Raw genomic sequence first — 21016 nt, 5'->3', positions numbered from 1 at the left:
CTTTCCCCGTCCACCCTTCTTCCCCTTATCAACAATATATCCACCTACTGACATTTGCACCTTCTCTAACTCTCTCACCTATTTGCTTTTAAACTTTAACCCTTTTATAACACTTCAAAGTCTCACTGGCTCAGAGTGGTGGAATAGAATTCTGCTCTCCTGTGAGCTGTTTGGATCATATTTTTCATCTGTTTGTCTCAATTAAAGCAAGACCTGTGCTAGTGGAATAATTAGAGCGAGAGAGAGAGAGAGAGAGCTTGAAGGAGCTGATTTTCATAGCACTTGGTTCTTTTCTTACTCAGTCAACATTAGCTCCTCTTTGCTGTGGTGTTCCTCAAGATGAAAGGAACCGTTAAGCACTAAGCAAATAAACAGGAAAGAATGAGAAATGCCAGTGATAAGATGGAGGTTAGGTAACCAGCCTAAAAATCTCTAGAGCCATCAGCAAACATTTATTTGCAAAAGTCTGAAGATTTTTTTCCCTTCTTCTAAAGAATAATTTGATTCTTTGTCAGGAAATATTAACCACTTCATCGTCATTTTATAGATGTGCGCCTTACCTGGAGTGACCAGCTGAGAGATCACAATAAATAGTAATAAATATTTAATAGCAACGAATAGTACGTATAGTGCCTTTCATCCCAGGATCTCCAGGTGCTTTACAGTTCAAGGTAAGTATTGGTATCACCTTGCCTGCCTTGACTCGACAAGTCCTTACATTGTGTAAGGTCATTGCTTGTCAGTGCAAGTGTGAGCTGAGATGGTAGGTGGTGGCATTTAGAGTTAAGTGCTAGACACGGTCCTCTTATTGAGAGAAATATGTCTCAACCCCCTTGCCCTATTACTTTCTTTTTCTCAAGAGTGCAGGATAAAAAGACTATCTGAGTTTGGATGAAAAATGGTCATGTCAGGACTCAAGTATGATCCTCAGCCTGCAAGTTAGGCATGCATCCTTCTGCAGCAGACGAGTTAACTTGCACACTTCTCATTAGTGCAGGATCCGGTTCCCTATCCTGCTCATCACCTATTCTCTTGTGCTAATAAGCTCAACACTTCTGTAGCTAGCCTCTGCAGGATCAAGCCCTTTTACAGATGGAGATACTGAAGCACCATAAGGATGTGACTTAGATTACACAACAAGTCAGTAGCAGAATGAGGAATAGAACCCACATTTCCTTACTCTAATCTCTATGGCATTCTGCTTCCTTTTTTTTTTTTTTCCCTTTGTGTAACCTCTGCTTTGTTCCATCAAGCAGAAGTATGCCCTATACCAGGGAACAGAGATACAAGACAGAAGAATGTTGTCTGGTTGAGCCTGTAGTGCAGCAAACCCACTTCATGATGTGCAAATGGGAGCAACTGTGTTCAACTGTTAGCAATGGACAAACGTTTACCGCTTTAAAATGACTAGCTAATTTAGACAATATTCGGCGAGTTCTTGGAGTCGTCCTTAATGCCAGATCATAAAAAGATCAATTTCTCTTGTTATCACTAAATGCAGAGGAAAGCCATTGATAGGCTAGGGTGAAACTTTCTATTTCAAGTTCTGTCCCATATGGACTGTGGCCCTGTGATGGGATATATCTACCCCGCACTGGGCCAGAGGGGGCTAACCCCATGCTGTGGGATGAGGAAGCCATGCTCCTTAGCCCCCTGCTGGGCATGCTCTATCTGGGACCACGGTATAAGAGGGAGCAGCTCAGCTCAGTCTGGGCTGGTAGCCGACGAGAACAGGCTCCTGTTTGGGGAGAGCCTGATCTCCCAGATGCTGATGCCAGCCAGGTTGGAATGCCGACAGGACCCCAGCCGAGGCCAATGGACATGAAGCAGCAGGTGCCAAGGAAACTCCCACGTTGGAAGAAGGAGTAGGAAGCAATGTGGGGAATGGGACAGTAGTGACGGGTAACCAAGATTGAGCAACAAAATATCAGTTTCCTAGGAACCTGGTGAAGGGTGGGCCCGGGTTTTCTTACCCTCTCTGACCAAGTGCAAGCACCACCGATGGTTGGGGCAGTGAATTGGGCTGTCAAAGGCCACAACATAGGCTGTGGCTTCTAGGCTTTACTGTCCTGAGATCTGGGACAGCCCTAATGACTCTGGCCATTGGGCCATACTGCCCCGGGAAGACAGGCGATTACATAGACTTTGGCCAATAGGCCATACTGTCCTGAAGCCCAGGCCTACCTTAGAGACTTGGTCCATGGGGCCATACTGCCCTAAGGGGTATACCTACCTTGCAACAGGCCCCTAGTTCCTTAAATGGTTAACTGCTCTTTACACCAGCGCAAAAGTAGCTTTGCAAGTTAATGGAGTTAAATCTCCCCTTTTTGAATTACACAGAGGACTAGACAAGGATTTCCATTGTCCACTTTACAATTTTGCACTGGCTATGTAGCCTTTTGCACAGAGGATAAGGAACAATGGATCCATCACAGGCATAAAACTTGCAGGAACACATCAGAAAATAACATTAGATGCAGTTGATGTAATATTATTTTTATCTAAACCAAATGTTTCCTTAAAATTATTTTCTAAAGAAATCCAGGACCTTGGAAAAGCATTTGGATTTAAAGTAAATTATACCAAATCTGAAATGTTAGCTATAAATTTGCCAGACTCTGAAAAGTCACTTCCCCAGAAAACATTTGGGTACAAATGGGTGAAAAAATTCTACAAGATACCTGGGAATTCAAATCTCAAACAACCTAAAAGAGCTCTATGGTTTAAATGTGAATTCGGTACTTTGGCAAATGAAAAAAATATCTGAAGTGCTGGGGGAAGTATGCAATTTCCTGGTTGAGAAGAATAGCCATGGTCAAAATGAATATTCTGCCAAGCACATCTTCCTTGTTTCAAAATCTTTCTGTGATTATCTCAGATAAAACCCTCGCAGGAATACAGAGGGTGTTGTTTGAATTTATATAAAATAAGAAAAGACCAGGAATGAGAGCTGACACTTTGAACAGAGGCATTAAATAGTTTGTACTAGCTGTTCCAAATATTCTAAGGTGCGCTCAAAACAGTAGTGGATTGGGGGTGCTCTGACCTTACCAAATACTAGGTCTTTATTGAACAAGAAAATTGCAGGATTTCAAAATATCAGTGGGCTATCATGCATTAATAAAAAATCACACCTGCCAGAAATTTACACACATCCTTTAGCAGAGGCTACTCTGTGGGTTTGGGATAGACTAAAGGAAAAATCAGTGCTTTTCCCTCTCTAATGACACCCATTGCAAATAATCCAGATCTTAATCCAAATTGCAAACCAGAGAGTTTCAAAATGAGCTATGGAATACGCACAGTTGGCCAGCTATTCAAAAAAGAAACTTTTCTAACTTATCTAGAGATCAGAACTAACTTTAACTGGCATACTCTCCCTTGGTACCAGTACTTTCAAGTCAGGCATTATCTTTCTGAACTTTCTAGAAAACCTATTTTATAAGAAATATAACTTTAATAGAAGCGATTGCGTCTGGTCAATTAGGAAACAGAAAAAATTATAACTAATTGATATCAATCTTTACAGACAGCCTACCTAACAAAAAAGTGTCCATATATGACATGCTGGGAATAGGATGTGGCTAGACAAATTACCCCAGAGGAATGGGGTTTGAGCTGGAAAAGAGGATCAGCACAATAAAAGAACATTTCTTTCAGATATAGTTTCAATGGTATCTCACACCAGTCAGGTTAAAAAACAGAGAGACTGAATGGGGATAAATGTTGGAGAAATTGCGGTGAAAGAGAAGATGTTATGCATATCAGGTGGGTGTGTCCAGACATTAGACTGTATTGGGATGCAGTCCACAAATTGTTGGATATTTATTATCAAATGATCCTTTGGTAACCCTTCAGGGGTTGAAATGGTCACACAAAAGGAAAGAATTAATCTCTCGTCTCCTAGTAGCTAGCTGCTCAGCTATTGATAGCCTCTCATTGGGAAAACAAATAGCCCAACCATTGAGTAATGATTCAGAAAAAATGGGAGGGTTTTGGTTATGGAAACATTCACACACCAATTACATACCCCGGAAGATAGATAGAGGACAGATAAATATTCTAGACATGTGGTTACCTTTTATTCAGTATTCAGACAAAGTACATTAACCTGCAAAAAAACCAAAAACAAACCCAGCACACCGATCCAATTGTTTGGATATGAACATTTGATAGATGTACCAGGTCTGTTCAATATATGTATATAGAGATTTCACTCAGTTTAATAAAATAATTGGAAATGACATAGGTATAATGATGCTCACTCTGTAATGTGGTAGTACCCTATTAAAAAAAGACAGATCTGATTACTATATTCCTGTATTATGTCTCTTTAAACAAAAGCTAACTGATGTAGTGATTGTTTTGTTTCTGATATTTACATGGCAAGGATCTGTAAATTTGTTAAAACTTCCTAAATAAATAGTTTAAAACAAAAAGAAAAGGAGTGCTTGTGGCACCTTAGAGACTAACCAATTTATTTGAGCATAAGCTTTCGCAGCTCACTTCATCGGATGCATACTGTGGAAACTGCAGAAGACATTATATACACAGAGACCATGAAACAATACCTGTATTGTTTCATGGTCTCTGTGTATGTAAGCAGTGTCAGGATGAGCTCCACCCTGACATCTGGTGGTGAGGTGTGGCAAGTTGTGGAAAAGAACTTCAGGGGCCGATCTCATTTGCATAGGCACACCCACCACGCCTAGAATGAGACCATAGCTGCCCAAATGGTCACTTTGGCTGCTGTGGGATCCCCAGTGTCTCTGTTATTGGGGCAGGAAGAATAAATTGTTATTACCCTGATTATGGGAACTGTGCTTGGAACTGTATGTGGCCTTTTGTTATGATGGAGGGATTCACCATCATCTAAGTAGCACTCGCTAGGCAAGGGTCATGGGTTCCAAAACTGTGTGAATGGAGAGAGGCTGGGAACAAGTATTAATACTTGCTGGCATGGGCCCCTTGGTGAGGGCCTTACATGCTGATTGCACTTCCTCCTCTCTCCACTGTGGAATATCAGAGCTAATTTTGATTTCATTAGAAGTCTAGTTATAGGCTGCTGAGCTCACTTTGGGCTGACAGTGCACCAGCACTGGGGCTCCCCTACTATAAGCTGAATTCACCTAAGAGCTGACATCACTGAGTGTTGTGTTAAGTAGTGGGGGAGCCTGAAGATATATTGCGGAGCAGTTTGCAGGACAGCTGGTGAAGCAGTTCGACGCGGAGCAGTGTGTGGATGGCAGAAGCTGCTTGTGGGCCGTGGAGCTGAGTGAAGGAGTTCGTGGGGCGGCTGGCGGAGCGGAGCGCAGCTGAGCGAAGGAGTTCGTGGGGCGGCTGGTGGAGCGGAGCGCAGCTGAGCGAAGGAGTTCGTGGGGCGGCTGGTGGAGCGGAGCGCAGCTGCGCAAAGGAGTTTTGTGGGGCGGCTGGCGGAGTGGAGCGCCGCTATGGAGCTATGGGGTGGTCAGCTTCAGATCACGTAAGGTGCCTCTTACCCCCGTCCCATTTCCACCCAGGTTGGGAGGTAAAGCTCCGCCGATAAACTTTCGAACTCTGGGGCTGCCCTGACCAGGGACAGAGACTTTTGGGGCATTGGACTTTTGGGACTTTGGGTGATTTGGGGTTGCTGGACTCAAGAACCAAAGGGAAAAGGGCATGCCCCAATTTGCCTGGGGTGGGGTTGTTTTTGCTCATGGGTTGTGTTAGGAATCCTGTTGGTGGTGTTTCCCCAACATAATGCCACATTGTTTCTCTCTGTTATTAAAAGACTTTTGCTACACTCAGACTATGTGCTTGCGAGAGGGGAAGTATTGCCTCTTGGAGGCGCCCAGCGGGGGTGGTATATATTTGTCCCAGGTCACTGGGTGGGGGCTCGAGCCGGTTTGCATTGTGTTATTGGAATGGAACCCCTAGATATTGAACCCGGCCCTTGTTGCTGCCAACTCTGACGGGCAGAAGGGTTACATGTATATAATGTCTTCTGCAGTTTCCACAGTATGCATCCGATGAAGTGAGCTGTAGCTCACGAAAGCTCATGCTCAAATAAATTGGTTAGTCTCTAAGGTGCCACAAGTACTCCTTTTCTTTTTGCGAATACAGACTAACACGGCTGTTACTCTGAAACCTAGTTTAAAACAGTTGCTAGCTGATACCCCTAGTGCATAAATCATTCTTAGCAATAATGATAGAGCCCCCTAACTTGTCTTGAAGCATGAAGTTAACAGTATGAGTAGATTCTTCATATAAACAGACCAATCATCAGTATAATAAGCATTAGACATATATTATTTTCATGCAGCAATTTATGTCCGTCGAAGAGAGGAATAATTCTATATTCTTGTCTTGTGACTGTCTCTCAGTCTGATTAACACACCTAGCCAATGGGACTTTCCTTACACTACACAGAACTTGTTTATTTTTTTAACATAACTAAGTCCCAACAGGGAAAGAAATGTTGGTCCAGTTAGACTTCTAATGCCACTTGCACTAATTTGACAACCTTTTTTGTTATCAAGTGTGTGACTGCAGCTCTTCTGTACCAAGCATGGGCCTGTTTTTCTCTGTTCGGAGAGCTGAGGACAACAGTCCTTTTCATTTTGCTTGTCACATTCTCTTTCTGCGTCTGTCCTTCTACTGTCTTCTGGGACAACTCCTGATGGAGCAAAAAGAATCTCTTGTGGATGTACCTGCGTTAAACCACACTTCTAAACGTTTCTGTTGTATCTAGTCTTGTTTGGGCGATTTGTAGGAAGCTTGACAGTTTTTACTTCAGAAGGAAAACATGCCTTTAATATCTTGCCCTTATTTTGATAGCAGCTTCCCTTTTCTTCCCCTTTCTGTGGCATATAAAATGAAAGGATGTGAAAAACCTCCACTATCAGTTACTGGGTAACTAATATGTTCTCTCTCTCTCTGTCCAGCTTAGTTCATTTCAGTGTTTTGTTAAATATAAATACTAGTTTACTGTTCTAAGCATCTGGAGTCATTTTACAAACATTGTTGAATTAAACCCAACAAATGCCCTTTATGAAGTAAGGATTGCTATCCCCATTTTACAAAAGGGGAAACTCAGACTCGGGACCAGACACTGATCTCTGTTTCACCAGTTGAATTCAATGGCATTAACTCCAGGTTTACACCGGTGTTGCTGAAATCAGCATCTGGCCAGTTGAGGAAGGTCAGGTGCTGTGCCTAAAGTCACATAGTAAATCTGTGGCAGGACAGAAAACAGAACTCTGATGTCCTGATTCCCACTCCTCTGTGTTATAGGAAAGTGGAGAGAGGGGACAAAAACCTCCTCAGCCACCAATTCATCCAGCAAAGGGAGAGTTGGTCAATGCGACAGTTAGCAAAAGAGTGCTACTGGGGCTCTCTGAATGCTTCTTGGCTGCTGAGATCATCACACATGGATTGTAATATAGAGAGGCAGCATGACCTAAAGAATAGAGCACTGGATTGGTACTCAGATCTGCATCCTATTCCTGGCTCTGCCACTGGCCTGCTCACTGACCTTAGGCAAATCATGTCAACTCTGTGCCTCAGTTCCCCCATATTTTCCCCAGTTTTGGGCCCCCTGCTCCAGTTTTGGGCTCCTCAACTACAGAAAGCATGTGGACAAATTGGAGAGAGTCCGGTGGAGGACAACGAAAATGATAAGGGGGCTGGGGCACATGACTTATGAGAAGAGGCTGAGGGAACTGGGCTTATTTAGTCTGCAGAAGAGAAGAGCGAGGGGGGATTCGATAGCAACCTGCAACTACCTGAAGGGAAGTTCCAAAGAGGATGGAGCTCGGCTGTTCTCAGTGGTGGCAGATGACAGAACAAGGAGTAATGGTCTCAAGTTGCAGTGTGGGAGGTCTAGGTTAGATATTAGGAAAAACTATTTCACTAGGAGAGTGGTGAAGCACTGGAATGCGTTACCTAGGGAGGTGGTGGAATGTCCATCCTTAGAGGTTTTTAAGGCCCGGCTTGACAAAGCCCTGGCTGGGATGATTTAGTTGGGGTTAGTCCTGCTTTGAGCAGGGAGTTGGACTAGATGACCTCCTGAGGTTTCTTCCAGCCCTAATCTTCTATGAGTCTATGATATGTAAAATGGGAATAAAGATACTGCCCTCCTCTATAAAGAGCTTTGAAATCTATTTATAAAAAGTGCAGTATAAGTATTGGTTATACATGGAAACCCACTGCTCAGTTCTCCATTACCAAAATGTATGTTGCAGACAGGATCTGTGCTACCCACTTGGTGTAACTCAGAACTTTAGGCTCTGAATAATAAAATGGATAAAACTGTGAAAGACATAGTGACAGTACATGAAAAATTACTTTAATTCCTCCACGACAATTTCATCATCTTTGGGGGTGGAGGAAATCTTTATTCAATAATCATGAATTCCTGCATGGCACAAATGAGGCTAATAATACTTTAGCTGCCTATATCCCAGAATCAGGACCCAATGGGATTCACAAACCCCCCACTCAGCTGCCACCAAATCCTGTAGTTGCCTAAACTGGCTCAGAGACTAATTTTTTATAGTAAAAGTTCCCTAGGCACTTGTGTTTCTGCCTCTGTGCATGTGCACTGCAGCCCCATGCCAAGTATCCAGATACCTAAGCCCCAGAGAAATGTACAAACCAGAGGAAGATAGGCTTTCCACCTCACTTGTGGGCCTCAATCTGGTAAGCATGCTCAGAGTTTGCCTACTGGATTGGGTCCTATTTGTGAACTTGTATGAAGCACAGGGAGGGTAGTGGGGAGGAAGGGCCACCTCCCTCATAACTTTTAGTCCAGTGGTTAGGGTACTCACCTGGGAGACACCAGGTTCAAGACCCCCCACCTCCACCCCCGGTTGTGGGGGAGATGGGATTTGGAACTGGGATCTACCACTTCTCAGGTGAGTGCCCTAACCACTGGGCTATTGGATAGTATGATGTGAGCCCCTTCTCTCCTGTTGAAGCTGTTCCACGGTGAATAAAAAATTTAGTCATTGGAGTAGTGGGGATTGGATCTTGGTCTTCTACCTTGCAGGTGAGTGCTCTAATCACCAGGCTATAGAGGCATTCTTATGCTTGCCATCTCTCTGTCTCTCTCAGGCTCGATGGAGTGGAGCAGAGTTGGAGAAGCCAGGGCAGTCAAACATCTCACAAGGGTTACAAGTCTGAATGACAGGGAGATGGTAAAGCTGTGAGCAGTGATGGGGAAGGGGGGGAGGATTATGAAAGTTTGGGAGGGGCGGTAATGGAGCTATTGAAGCTCATATTGGTGCAAAAAATAACCCCACCTGACTGTAACATAGTAGATTCATTCAGTGCTGACTATGATTGCATAACTTAGTGGTGGCCAATTCAGAGAGGCCCAGGCATTGGGAAATATCTACTTCTTTCCCTTTTCACTACTTTTATCCTTTTATTCTCCATTCCTTTCTCCCAAATGTAGGGGGGATAACATCTCTGCAATATTTCCAGCTCCTACCCAGCTTGAACTCGAAGTCCAATTTCCTCCCTCACCCACTCTCTCAGCACAAACACAGACATTCATATTGCTATGGCAGGGGAGTCACCTGTGGTGCAAAGACTCATTCTGTACAGAGTTTTGTGGCCGGTGGGGATGTCTAAACCACAACAGTGGAGGTAGTTGGCAGAAGCAGCAGCATAGAGTTCTATTCTAGCAAGTGGTAATAATCTCCCTAGTACAGAAATCCTGATGTTGTAGTTTTAGAGCTGGGGAAGTACATTTTGATTACCATTCATTATGGAAATCTGTACCAAATGCAGGTGAGGACATTTTAGGTGACATCCCACTTCCCGTAGGGCAGTAGGGATCAGGTGGTGACATGCTACAAGTGTCTGATGACCATGTTTACTCTCACTTTTGGTGACTGGCCTGGTGCCATGGGAATCATAGAGGAGGCAGGAGTGGCAGCCTTGCTAAAGCGCTCCGACCCTAGGAGGGTACCTTGCTCTTGCGACTGCAGTAAAGGCGGTGGAAGCAGTTAAAGCTGCTAGGACAAAAAAAGATTCAAACGTCCACTAGGGAAAATTTAGAAAATATTAATAAAACTTATTTTATTATTCCAGTCCACCTAGAGGCCTCACGTGAGCTATGGGGCCCGTCGTACTGAGGCAGTATAAACATGCAGTAAGATACAGTCCCTGTTCCAAAGAGTTTATAATCTAAATAGATGCAACAGGCAGACTGGGAGATAGGAAGTATTATTAGCCCCAGTTTCACTGTTGGGGATCTGAGACATGGGGAGAATAAGTTACATGCCCGTGGTCACACAAGAAGGCTGTAGTAGAGCTAGGAATTTAGCCCAGCTTTCCTGAGTTCTAGTCTAGCATCTTAGCCATTAAAAATCCATGAAGTGAAAACAGAATTTAAGACGCTGAGTTGTCAGGCTCAGAAATGTCCATTTCCCGTGGTTAGTTCTCTTTCTAGCTACAACTGAGATTATGCATGGTGAGAAGAATCTTTCATTGTGTGAGCTGTCAGAATGCTGCATTGTGAAAAATACAGTAGATGGGCAGCTGTCTTCTGAAGGAAGACTCTTCCCTCAGCCAGGTAGAATGCAACCTGGTTCAGGACGATCAAGCTCTAGTTCTGCCTGCTTGATAAATTTTCACTCTGGACATACCAGAATCACAGCCTTGTTTTCTGTTGTCTGGCTGTTAGTGATGATGTATGAATAAGTAAAGAAGACAGCTTAATTTTCATAAGCTAACTTGTGCCTGGAGTAACAAAGAGTGAGAGGAGTGCACTTAATCATAACTGCAGGGCCAGAGCAGAAAGTAATGACAAAGCTTTTGCTGTTAGTCATGGTGTTTTATTATAACAACTCCTTAAGAAGGAGAGACCAACAGCGCAGCATACTGAGCAATTCAAATGCGTCATGGTAGCCACTGTATTCTCATCCGAAACAATAGCTCTATTTGTTTGCCTTTCAAAAAGGACTCCATGCTTGGTGGCACAGTAGATTAGTGCATTAGTCTTTCACCTCACAAGATCTGGGATCAAATGCCAACATGGTCAGAGGTGAAATGAGTCTGGAGAAATACCTGGTAGAGGTGTGTCCACTTCACAAATGCACACCGGCATTTGGCACTGCAGTCTCTGCTCTGGAGAAGACCAAGGCTTTGTTAATAGGGGCTACCAGCGATCTTGATTAAGAAACATTGGCAGAACTATGTGTATATGCAAAAAGAAAAGGAGTACTTGTGGCACCTTAGAGACTAACCAATTTATTTGAACATAAGCTTTTGTGAGCTACAGCTCACTTCATCGGATGTGTACTGCGGAAAATACAGAAGATGTTCTTATACATACAAACCATGAAAAAATGGGTGTTTACCACTACAAAAGGTTTTCTCTCCCCCCACCCCACTCTCCTGCTGGTAATAGCTTATCTAAAGTGATCACTCTCCTTACAATGTGTATGATGATCAAGTTGGGCCATTTCCAGCACAAATCCAGGTTTTCTCCCCACCCCCCACAAAAAGTTACTAACACAACTGTTACTCTGAAACCTATGTGTATATGGTGGGGATCACTGGTAGGAGTGATGCAGATCAGGACTGAGATGTAATCACAGAGCTGTGGGAGGAGTGAGTTTTTCACAGCATCTGCCCATGCTATGCATTGCTCTAGCCGTCACATTTGTAAGTGCTAAATTCTGTGTTTAAAGTAACTAAATAAAACTGTGTTAAAGGCTAGTGAGAAGACAGATTAGATAGAGCTGGTTGTTTGTTTTGTTTTGATGCAACAGTTTTCTGTCAGAAAATGCAGTTTTGTTGAAATACATATTTTGTGGGAACATGTTGATTTTTTACTAAATTTTTGGTGGAAAATTTTCAAAATGATTCAAAATTGAAAAGAAGTATTTCATTTGGACTCTCATTTGGTTCCAACTTTTATCATTTTTTTTACTTTAACTTTATTTTAAATTTGAATATTGTATATTTAATATTCTAAAGTTTCAACATTATTGAAACAAAATGGCTTAACATAAACAAAATGAAACATTTCCATAGATTATTTTGATGTTTCCAGATCAAAATATTTAAGAATTTCTGGCTTGCAAAATATTTTAAAATTTTGACTTTTTTTGTCCTGATTTTGGATGAAAACAAATTTTTAAAATGTCAGAATGTCCTGAGGGATGGAAATTCTGTTTTCTAATTAGCTCTAACATTAGATCATATCCTACAGAAAGGAATAATTTGGAACAGACAGTGGCAGTATCCATGTCTAGAGCAAATGGAAATGCACTAGTAAAGAATATAAGTGAGCACTCACAACTTACTGCAAACTTGGAAGAGAAGTCATTGCATCAGTTTAACAAAGACAGTATGTGCTAATTTCTGCTTTATGTCCTGTCAAACCCCCATGGGTGCTCCTGAGGATGGAATTTGGACCAGTGTTGTCAAGAAAAGGAAGTGACTGGGGGAGGAGTGGGAGTAAGGATACAAATAAAAGAATAGGAGTACTTGTGGCACCTTAGAGACTAACTCCTTTTCTTTTTGCGAATACAGACTAACACGGCTGTTACTCTGAAATAAAAGAATACAACCAAATATTTTATTATTTTAAGTAGCAAGTCAAACATATTAAATATTTAGGGATACTCATCCCCAATTAGAGGGAAAATTGGGTCAAAATTAATCTAGAGTTTATTTTAACCCAGGTAGTGAGAGATTTAGGCAGATTGAGAATCCTTACTGTTAGCCTTTGGGGCAAAAATCAATATCAAATTAAATGTGTTTCCCTGAATACCGTATATCTGAAGTTGTCTCCCAGTTATTATTCCTCAGTTTTATCTTAGGAAAATTAAAGGAATTTTTAAAATATTTATCTGGGGAGTGGGTGGGAGGCCAAGACTGGCTTTGTGTAGATTGCAACTCCCAGCCACATCTGGGCTTCCATTTCCCCAACTGGCAGCATTATCATACAGTTCTTATCTTTAGCCAGGCAGCTCTGTCTCTCCACAACATAATGGAGCAGATCCCTCCCTGGCTGCTGGTGGAATGAGAGTTGATCCATTCCCTCCGCTGGCAGGAAGACTGGTTTCAGCCTATTACTGTTTTGATCGTAAAATGTCCCCTCCAGTGTAGGCTACCAGACAAACAAGGGCCAGGTTTGCTAGAAATTTTTAATTCTATCCCTGGTCACACATTGATGCTGTACTTTGGTGTGGCCCATTTTTGAAAATTGATGAGAAATCATTAATGTGGAAAGAGCGGGTGAATAAGGGAGTAATTTAGGTCTCCTAGTTGATCTCAGAGAATCAGTTTCTGCTATTCCAAACATTCCAATAACTATACAACCTACCTGGTCCAGCGGCATGGCATGACCTGCAGCTTAATCACCTCTTGGAGGGCATAGTTGGTCCGGATGGGCTGGGAGCACCAAAGACTCCAGATTTGCTGTTTGGTAGGAGAGGGCTCTACAGCTAGCTGTAGCCTGTTATGACTTTCTGTCCCCAAAGACCCTCCCTAATGTAGATTGCCTGTGCCAAGCCTGGAACAAAGTTGTATGTATATCTCTGACCCCTAGCCAATGGGGAAATGCCTTGCAAAACATTTAACTTTCTACTATTGATCTACGAGTAAGGCTGATCCAGCAGAAAATTATATTTTGTTCACACTGGTCCCCACATAAGATAACACTGCATGAGCCTTTCCAAAACAGACTGCTCCTGGAGATGTTGGTCTCCTAGAGCCACACTGGCTCACATGTGTTGGGGCTGTCCCAGGATCATACAATCCTTTTGGCTAGAAGTAGGCAGGAGGATTAATATGATAATGGATACCACCTTAAAAATTACTTCCCAGAACTGTGTTTTGGGATATATCCTGTCATCTTGAAAACACTCCAACCCACTGAGAACTTAGTTCTCTAAAGCAGTGCTTATAGCTAAATGACTCATATTGCTTAGGTGGAATAGCAGAATTGCCTCCAGGGATAGATGTTTGGCACAGCAACTTGGCTTATCTGGCAGCTAAAGAGCAGATAATGTTTAGGGGAAGAGGAACTTCAGACACAGGAAAAGATTTGATTTAACTTTTTAGAAAATTTTAATTCCTAGCAGCTGGAAACCAACCTGTTGCTCTTCTTTTCCCTCTCTGGATCCCTTCCTGTTCATTTAGTCTTTTTTTCATGTTCTCCCCTTATTTTGAGTGGGAAATTAAATAAATCAATAAATAAAATAAATGGATACAACCAAAGATTATTTTCTAAGCCTTCCCCTCTCTCTTTGTCTGGGGACAAACTAGCTGAGGGATAAGAATATCTTTCAAAATAGAGAGTTGGGATCAGTAGGTGGGAGAGCAAATCCATTAACCAGCAACAAGGTTTGTGCATTACCTATTATAAATCAGTTTGAACGCTGAACCCTGTGACTTGTGTTTGGTAATGCATAGGGATAAAATAATGAAAGCAGACTGATGTTCCATGGAGAGGAATTTAAATATCTGTTTATTTCAAATGGGATTCTAGCATTTCTTTTTATGTGAGAAGTACAATCCTGAGCAGCATCTGCTAACTGCTGAGTTGTGAAATGCACTTTTAGAATATGGGCAGGGTCACTCAGTTCTTATCACCTGTGACATTCAGTTCCAGTTGGGCTGTCCCTGAATTTTCTTCTCTGGTTTTCTCATCCTTTACTAATAGTTTTCTCTTTTGATTTACTCTACTCTGTCTCTAATGGAGTGGTGTTTATAAGGAACAGTTAACCTTCCAGCCCTGAATCAACAGGTGTTAGCCATGTAGTCCTCCAGATGGATATTTTTTTCTTTTGAAAGGAGACAGTGCTTGTCTTTTCACTCAACCTCTAAACCATACACATCTGCTTTTTGACCTCCTCCTCTGACTTGCCATGCCCTCCTCACAGAACTATTATTATTAACTTTCAGTAGCATCCTTGATGTACTGCCTTTGAAGAAGAAATGGTCCTTGCCAGAAATTGCTCACATTCTAAAAAGATGAACAAACAGGAATGGAAAAAGAAAGACCACACAAGTTGTCATAAATATAAAGGGAAGGGTAACCACCTTTCTGTATACAGTGCTACAAAATCCCTCCTGGCCAGAGGCAAAGTCTTTTTACCTGTAAAGGGTTAAGAAGCTCAGTTAACCTGGCTGGTACCTGACCCAAAATGACCAATGAGGGGACAAGATACTTTCAAATCTGGAGGGGGGGGGGAGAAGGCTTGTGTCTGTCTGCGGGATACCTTTGCCGGGAACAGATCAAGGATGCAAGCCCTCCTGTAAAGTTAGTAAGAAATCCTAGCTAGAAAATGTGTTAGGTTTTCTTTCTTTTGGCTTGTGAAATTCACTGTGCTGGAGGAAATGTGTCTTTTTGCAACTTAAGGTTTTGCCTAGAGGGATTCTCTATGTTTTGAATCTGGCTGCCTGTAAGATTATCTTCCATTCTGATCTTACAGAGTTGTTCTCTTATCTTTTTTTGTTCTTCTAATAAAGTTGTGTTTAAGAATCTAATTGGGTTTTTTGGGTCTTAAAAATCCAAGGCTGGTTTCTGCTCATCTTGCTTATTCTCAAGCCTCCCCAAGAAAGGGGGTGTAAGGGCTTGGGGGGGATATTTTGGGGAAATAGGAACTCCAAGTGGTCCTTTCCCTGTTCTTTGTCTAAATCACTTGGTGGTGGCAGCATATTGTTCAAGGAAAAAGGTGAAATTTGTGCCTTGGGAAAGTTTAACCTAAGCTGGTAAAAATAAGCTTAGGGGGTCTTTCATGCGGGACCCCTCATCTGTACCCTAGAGTTTCAGAGTGGGGAGGGAACCCTGACACAAGTAGATTGGTCAAGGTGATGACAAACCATGTCATGATTAATACAATGTTCCCATAATATACATTTTTGTTTTGTTATATAATATAATTTTATTATTATTAATTTTATTATTCCAAGCCACCCCTTATAAGATGGTCTGGAAAAAAACTCACATGCACTACTCTAGATATCAGTGTTTTATAGATTATGAGGCCAGAAGGGACCATTGTGATCACCTAATCTGAACGGGCTTCATCCCATGTGTTTATGAATTTTAATGAATCATGCTGCTCACCATTTCTTCCCTCAAAACAGTGTCTTCATCTGGCTCTAACACCTTTTGGTGATGCTGATTTGGTCCCATACTAGCTATGTCATGTTTGACCAATCTCTGGGTACTAGTGTATTGTAACTGGCAACATGACAGTTTTGCTAGGGTAGTTGGGACTTGAGGTTTGAAACCATGTTCTCACCTTTCAGAGCATGGTGTTTATATAGTATCTAGAAAAGGTGGTAATATAGTTTCCAGTCTCAGTCATTCAGCTGTTGTCCACCACAATCTCCCTGAGGGGGCCTATCCACTGAGGGTATGTCTGCATTGCAGCTGGGAGGTGTGATTCCCAGTGTGGGCAGCAGACTCGTGCTAGCTTGAGCTATTCCATTGAAAATAGCAGTCTGGACATTGTGGCACAGGTGGCAGCTCAAGCTAGCCACCTGAGCCCAGACCCAAGGGGTCAGGCAGGCTAGGAGTCAGGTGGCTAGCCCAAGCCACCACCTGTGCCCCAGTATCCACACTGCTCTTTATTAGCTGAGCTAGTGCTGTGAGTTGCATCTCCCAGCTATAGTGCAGACATACCCTGAAACATTGTCACCCTTTTCTTTTCCTGGTTACAAATTAAATTTCCCCCTCCTTCCAAAAGAACTGTTACAGTCACTTTTCTTACTCCCATTTTATACAGCATTTCTCAGGGCACATTAATGATCCATGTACACCCTGTTGGTGTGCACTAAAAGTTCCCTAGTGAAGTCCACTTTCACACAGTACTGTTTCAAATGGTACTATGTTAAAAAAGTGCACTAGAGTACTTTAAGTGCGCACCAGCAGGGTCTGTGCAGACCAGTGAATTCTCGGCACATTAGTGTGCTTTAGAAATCACACCCCCGGAGTGTGCATTACCCCATTGTGGAGACAAGCCCTCAGTTAAATCTGTGCAACTTTCTCTTTTAGCTAAAACCTTCAAAACCATCATTTGCTAGAGCAAAAGGAATTTCCTCTGTTGCTCTGCCAGAGAAAATGCTGAAATTAAAGGGGAAAAAATGGCAAGAGGAAATAATTTTCTATATCAGACCCATTTTCCAATTAAATTATCATCAAAGTATAAACAGACCATCATATTAGAGTATCCTGGTACTAATCCTGTCTCTCATAGGAAGGATTCTCCAGCACGGTATGCCAAAATCAGGCAGCATTCAGATTTGCCTGGTTGATATATAATTTTGTCAGTGTGACAAAGATTTCCATAGTGTTTAGCTACTCAGACTAGCCAGGAGAGAAAGGAGCCATGATGTTCCTGTTTTTAGTTAGGTGATTACCCATCTTCATAACATGTGAAAGAAGGGAGCATCAGAACTGCTGGGCTCTGTTTCCACTGCCTGCCCTACTCCAGGTTTTGTATTTGATTCCCATAAACTAATTGTCTTTTGTTTAATGATCTGTTTGCATGTTGCTTGTTTTCAGGCCAGCAGGTTCTTGGCTTAGTGGAGAACCAGAGTGACTGGTATCTGGGCAACCTTTGGAAGAATCATCGTCCCTGGCCAGCTCTTGGGAGGGGTTACAACACAGGTAGGCCCTAAGATGTTTTTGTGAGTTATTGCTATTATTTATTTTGTATTACTGCAGCTCTTAGGAGCCCTAGTCATGAACCATTATTCCATTGTGCTAGGTGCTGTACAAACAGAGGTCAAAAAGATGGTCCCTGTATCACAGAGCTTCCAATCTAAGTATAAGACAAGAGACAACAGATGGATAAAGACAAATCAATGAGGGGTTGGGGTTAGCATAGACTTTGTGTTGAACGTAGGGAGTGTCAGATACAGCCATTCACCCTTTCCTTCCCATTATGCTGCAAGAATTTGCATCAGAAACTGATGCTTTATGGTTCATTTCGTAGCTGCAGTTATGGTGTTGCCCTATATGTTACACTGAGGAACATGTTTCAGAGTAGCAGCTGTGTTAGTCTGTATCCGCAAAAAGAAAAGTGAGCTGTAGCTCACGAACGCTAATGCTCAAATGAATTTGTTAGTCTTAGGTGCCACAAGTCCTCCTGTTCTTTTTACTGAGGAATATGTTAATGTTACAACTGCAGGTGCCTGTGCAGTTCCTGGGGAGGTTACGTGACCTATTTTGGGAGGGGCAGAGCTCTTGAATGGGATGACACCCCATCATTCCATCGCCACTACACACAGCACTCTTGACAATGTGCCCCAGATGCATGTCTGGGCCCAGCATGAGGAAAGGAATTGGAGCAAAGGCTCATTTCCAGTCACTGGAGGTAAATGGCACCACAAAATTTCAGAGTGAGAAAAATGTAATTCCTCCAGAACAGCAATAGGCCCATAATTGTCCTAGTAAAATGCAAACCTCTGATCGTCAATTTCTGCTTGCTCTGAGGGGAGAAAATGCACTATATCACAGAGTTTATAGTAACAGGAGAGACAAGTTTTCCCACTGATTTGTGTTTGAAATGTGAGGAAAACATACCAGGTGTATAAAGAATGCACACATGCATCTAAATCACTTCTATTTCAGATTTTATGTGCTAGGGTGGTGAATTATGTTCCTTCTGCATTTGTAATAAAAGGCCGGAACAGCTGGTGAAGGCTCCATTTAAAAAAAGATGTGTCCATTTAAATAACTCTACATCAAACAATTCTTCATTGTAACTGGGCTTTGCTTCACAAAAATACATTGGGCTGTATTAAATTGAGTCCCCTTTTTAAAAAAGGGTTCCATAGGTTTGCACTGCGCTGAAGCAGTTCAGTCATTCATATCCTACGCTGCTGTGTACGATCAACCGGAAATCATGACGGTATTGGGGAACTTCAGCCTCCACAAAGCATCTCGTTTATGTCTGTATTTATTCTAATGAGAATGTGCACCTAACCTATACAAGATTGAACAGACTTCTGGGTAAGGCTTCATCTACACGATGAGCTAGGGATGCGATTTCCAGTTCCTTACACATAAATATCGAGCTACTGCAAGTGTAAGTAGCAGCTTAGCCCTGATAGTACGGCCAGCAGCAGTAGCACAGATTAGCCATGCCAAGCGCAAACCTGCCTGAACCCTGTAGGTATGTAGTCGGCACGGCTTAGCTGGGCCGCCGCCCAGACTGCCCTGCCTACACTCCTATTTATACTCGTTAGTTCAGATGAGCTCGCGTGAGTCTGTGTACGTGAGCTGAGATTCACACTCTTACCTCACAGTGTAGGCATAGCCTAAGGATGTAAGATTTTTCTTGGATATCATTTACTAAATTGTTGGAAGGGAGTTCGTGGTTCTGAATTCCCCAGAGTTGAGAAGCAAACAGTAGGACTAACACCCATCCTAAACTACCTGACAGAATGCCGATTTTCACAGGTGTGTCCCACAGCCTACCATTACCTTGCAGAATGTAAAAAAAAAAAAAAAAAAAAAAAATTCCTTTTCAATGCCACATCGCCATGCAACACTTTTTGTTCCTCTGAAAGGTGGCTATCATTCATATAACCATCCTCTCTCCTCATTTTTGTATGTATTTTCCATTTGAGCTTTGAGGCACAAGTGGACATAGAAGGCCTTGATCGTCACTGAGTTACTTCAGTTTGACATTGTCTGGACTCCATTTCACCAGGATAAAACTAGAGTAGCACAGCAATGACTCACACCCAGGATCTTAAAATTGATTTGATCAGCTCCTGTTACTTGGAGAGCTGTGTAACTTTATTCTATCTCAGCACAAGGCACCAATCCAAACAGATTGTAAAAGTACCAAAGAAACTTTAGTACATTACTAAATTCTGTCTTGGTTGAAGCTAAAATAATTGAATGTGTATAGTACTTTGCATGCGTTACATAGGGTAATTCTTGACAGAACTATACACATACATTGTTACACGTCCGTGTATAATCTTTCCCATAGATTTTAGTCTGCTCAGAGACCCATTTTTCAGTCATTCCTGACAGATCCATTAAAACTCAGCCCTTTACAGCTCATGAGAGTTTAAAAAAAAGGAGAGAGAAAACCAAAAGGTGGAGAGTGAAAGGAAGATTACATAGGAGATTACAATAAATGGAAAGACCTTTTTCAAGCACATGCAACAAGAGGTCATTAAGTGAGACATTGCAATCTCGGAGATGCGAAGATGGATTATTGACAGAATTAACATAAATGGCTGTAAAAAATGTAAAAATTAAATCCATTGTTTGCCTCAATATTCCTAGAAGAGACCAGAGGCATAAATCTCCGCAGAGGAGGAAGAAATACTGAAGGAAATCAGAGCCTTATCTGTTATGTGATAAGTAAATTAAAACAGCTGACCCATAACACAGTTCTAGGGCCAAGAGGGATCCAGAATTCTGAAGGAAGTGGCCAAAGAGAGATGAGAAGTATTAGCAAAATGCTGCACTGAAAAACAGTGAGCAGGGAAGGGGAAGTGGAGGGCCCAGCTCTTTGAATAATTAGCAGAGTGCTGAAGGAGAGTAGGAAAAGAGCAAATCCTAAAGTGTTGACTAGGTAAATAGAGGTATTGAATAGAAGCTAGAGAGAATTATTCTAACCCGTTTTGTAAGTGGCTAGTGAAGCCATATTTAAACTAGCGCAACAGTCTAACATTAATATCCTGCCTTTAAACTAAGAGCCAGAGTGAACCTTTAAGCCAGAGCCTGTGTGAGGAGCTATGTGTAGCTAAGCCACTCCGGTAGGATCTCCAGGGAGGAATTGTGTCTCAGAGCTTGTCGACACAAACATTCAGTTTGCGGCAAGCTGGGGTGTAAATGTACCCCATAGTAAGAGTCTTTGTGAGCCCTGCTGATGCATGCTAAGAGTTCCTTAGTGCACCTCTGCGTCAAAGCCAAGTGGAACAAAGAGCACATCAGCAGGATTCATATGGGAAGTTAGCATGCAGCAGGCTAGTGTGGGGTAAAGTCACACCGCAGCTTGCCATGGACTAAATGTTTGTGTAAATAAGGCTTCAG

The 21016-nt window shown here is 42.3% G+C and overlaps 1 protein-coding gene across 5 annotated transcripts in view; it reads left to right on the top strand.

Annotated features, from left to right (window-relative positions):
- Nucleotides 1–21016, top strand: part of LARGE1 (LARGE xylosyl- and glucuronyltransferase 1) — a 367385-nt gene that overhangs the window by 245645 nt on the left and 100724 nt on the right. For all 5 annotated transcript variants that reach the window (XM_073324696.2, XM_073324688.2, XM_073324721.1 and 2 more), the window contains exon 7: nucleotides 17519–17623. In XM_073324696.2, the coding sequence (XP_073180797.1) occupies nucleotides 17519–17623 (105 nt within the window). The remainder of the gene's footprint in view (nucleotides 1–17518; nucleotides 17624–21016) is intronic.

Source organism: Lepidochelys kempii, chromosome 1, assembly GCF_965140285.1.
Source record: "Lepidochelys kempii isolate rLepKem1 chromosome 1, rLepKem1.hap1, whole genome shotgun sequence".
NCBI classification, from domain to species: Eukaryota; Metazoa; Chordata; order Testudines; family Cheloniidae; genus Lepidochelys; species Lepidochelys kempii.
Note: the sequence above shows the minus strand (reverse complement) of the source record. Positions and strands in the feature narration are given on the sequence as shown.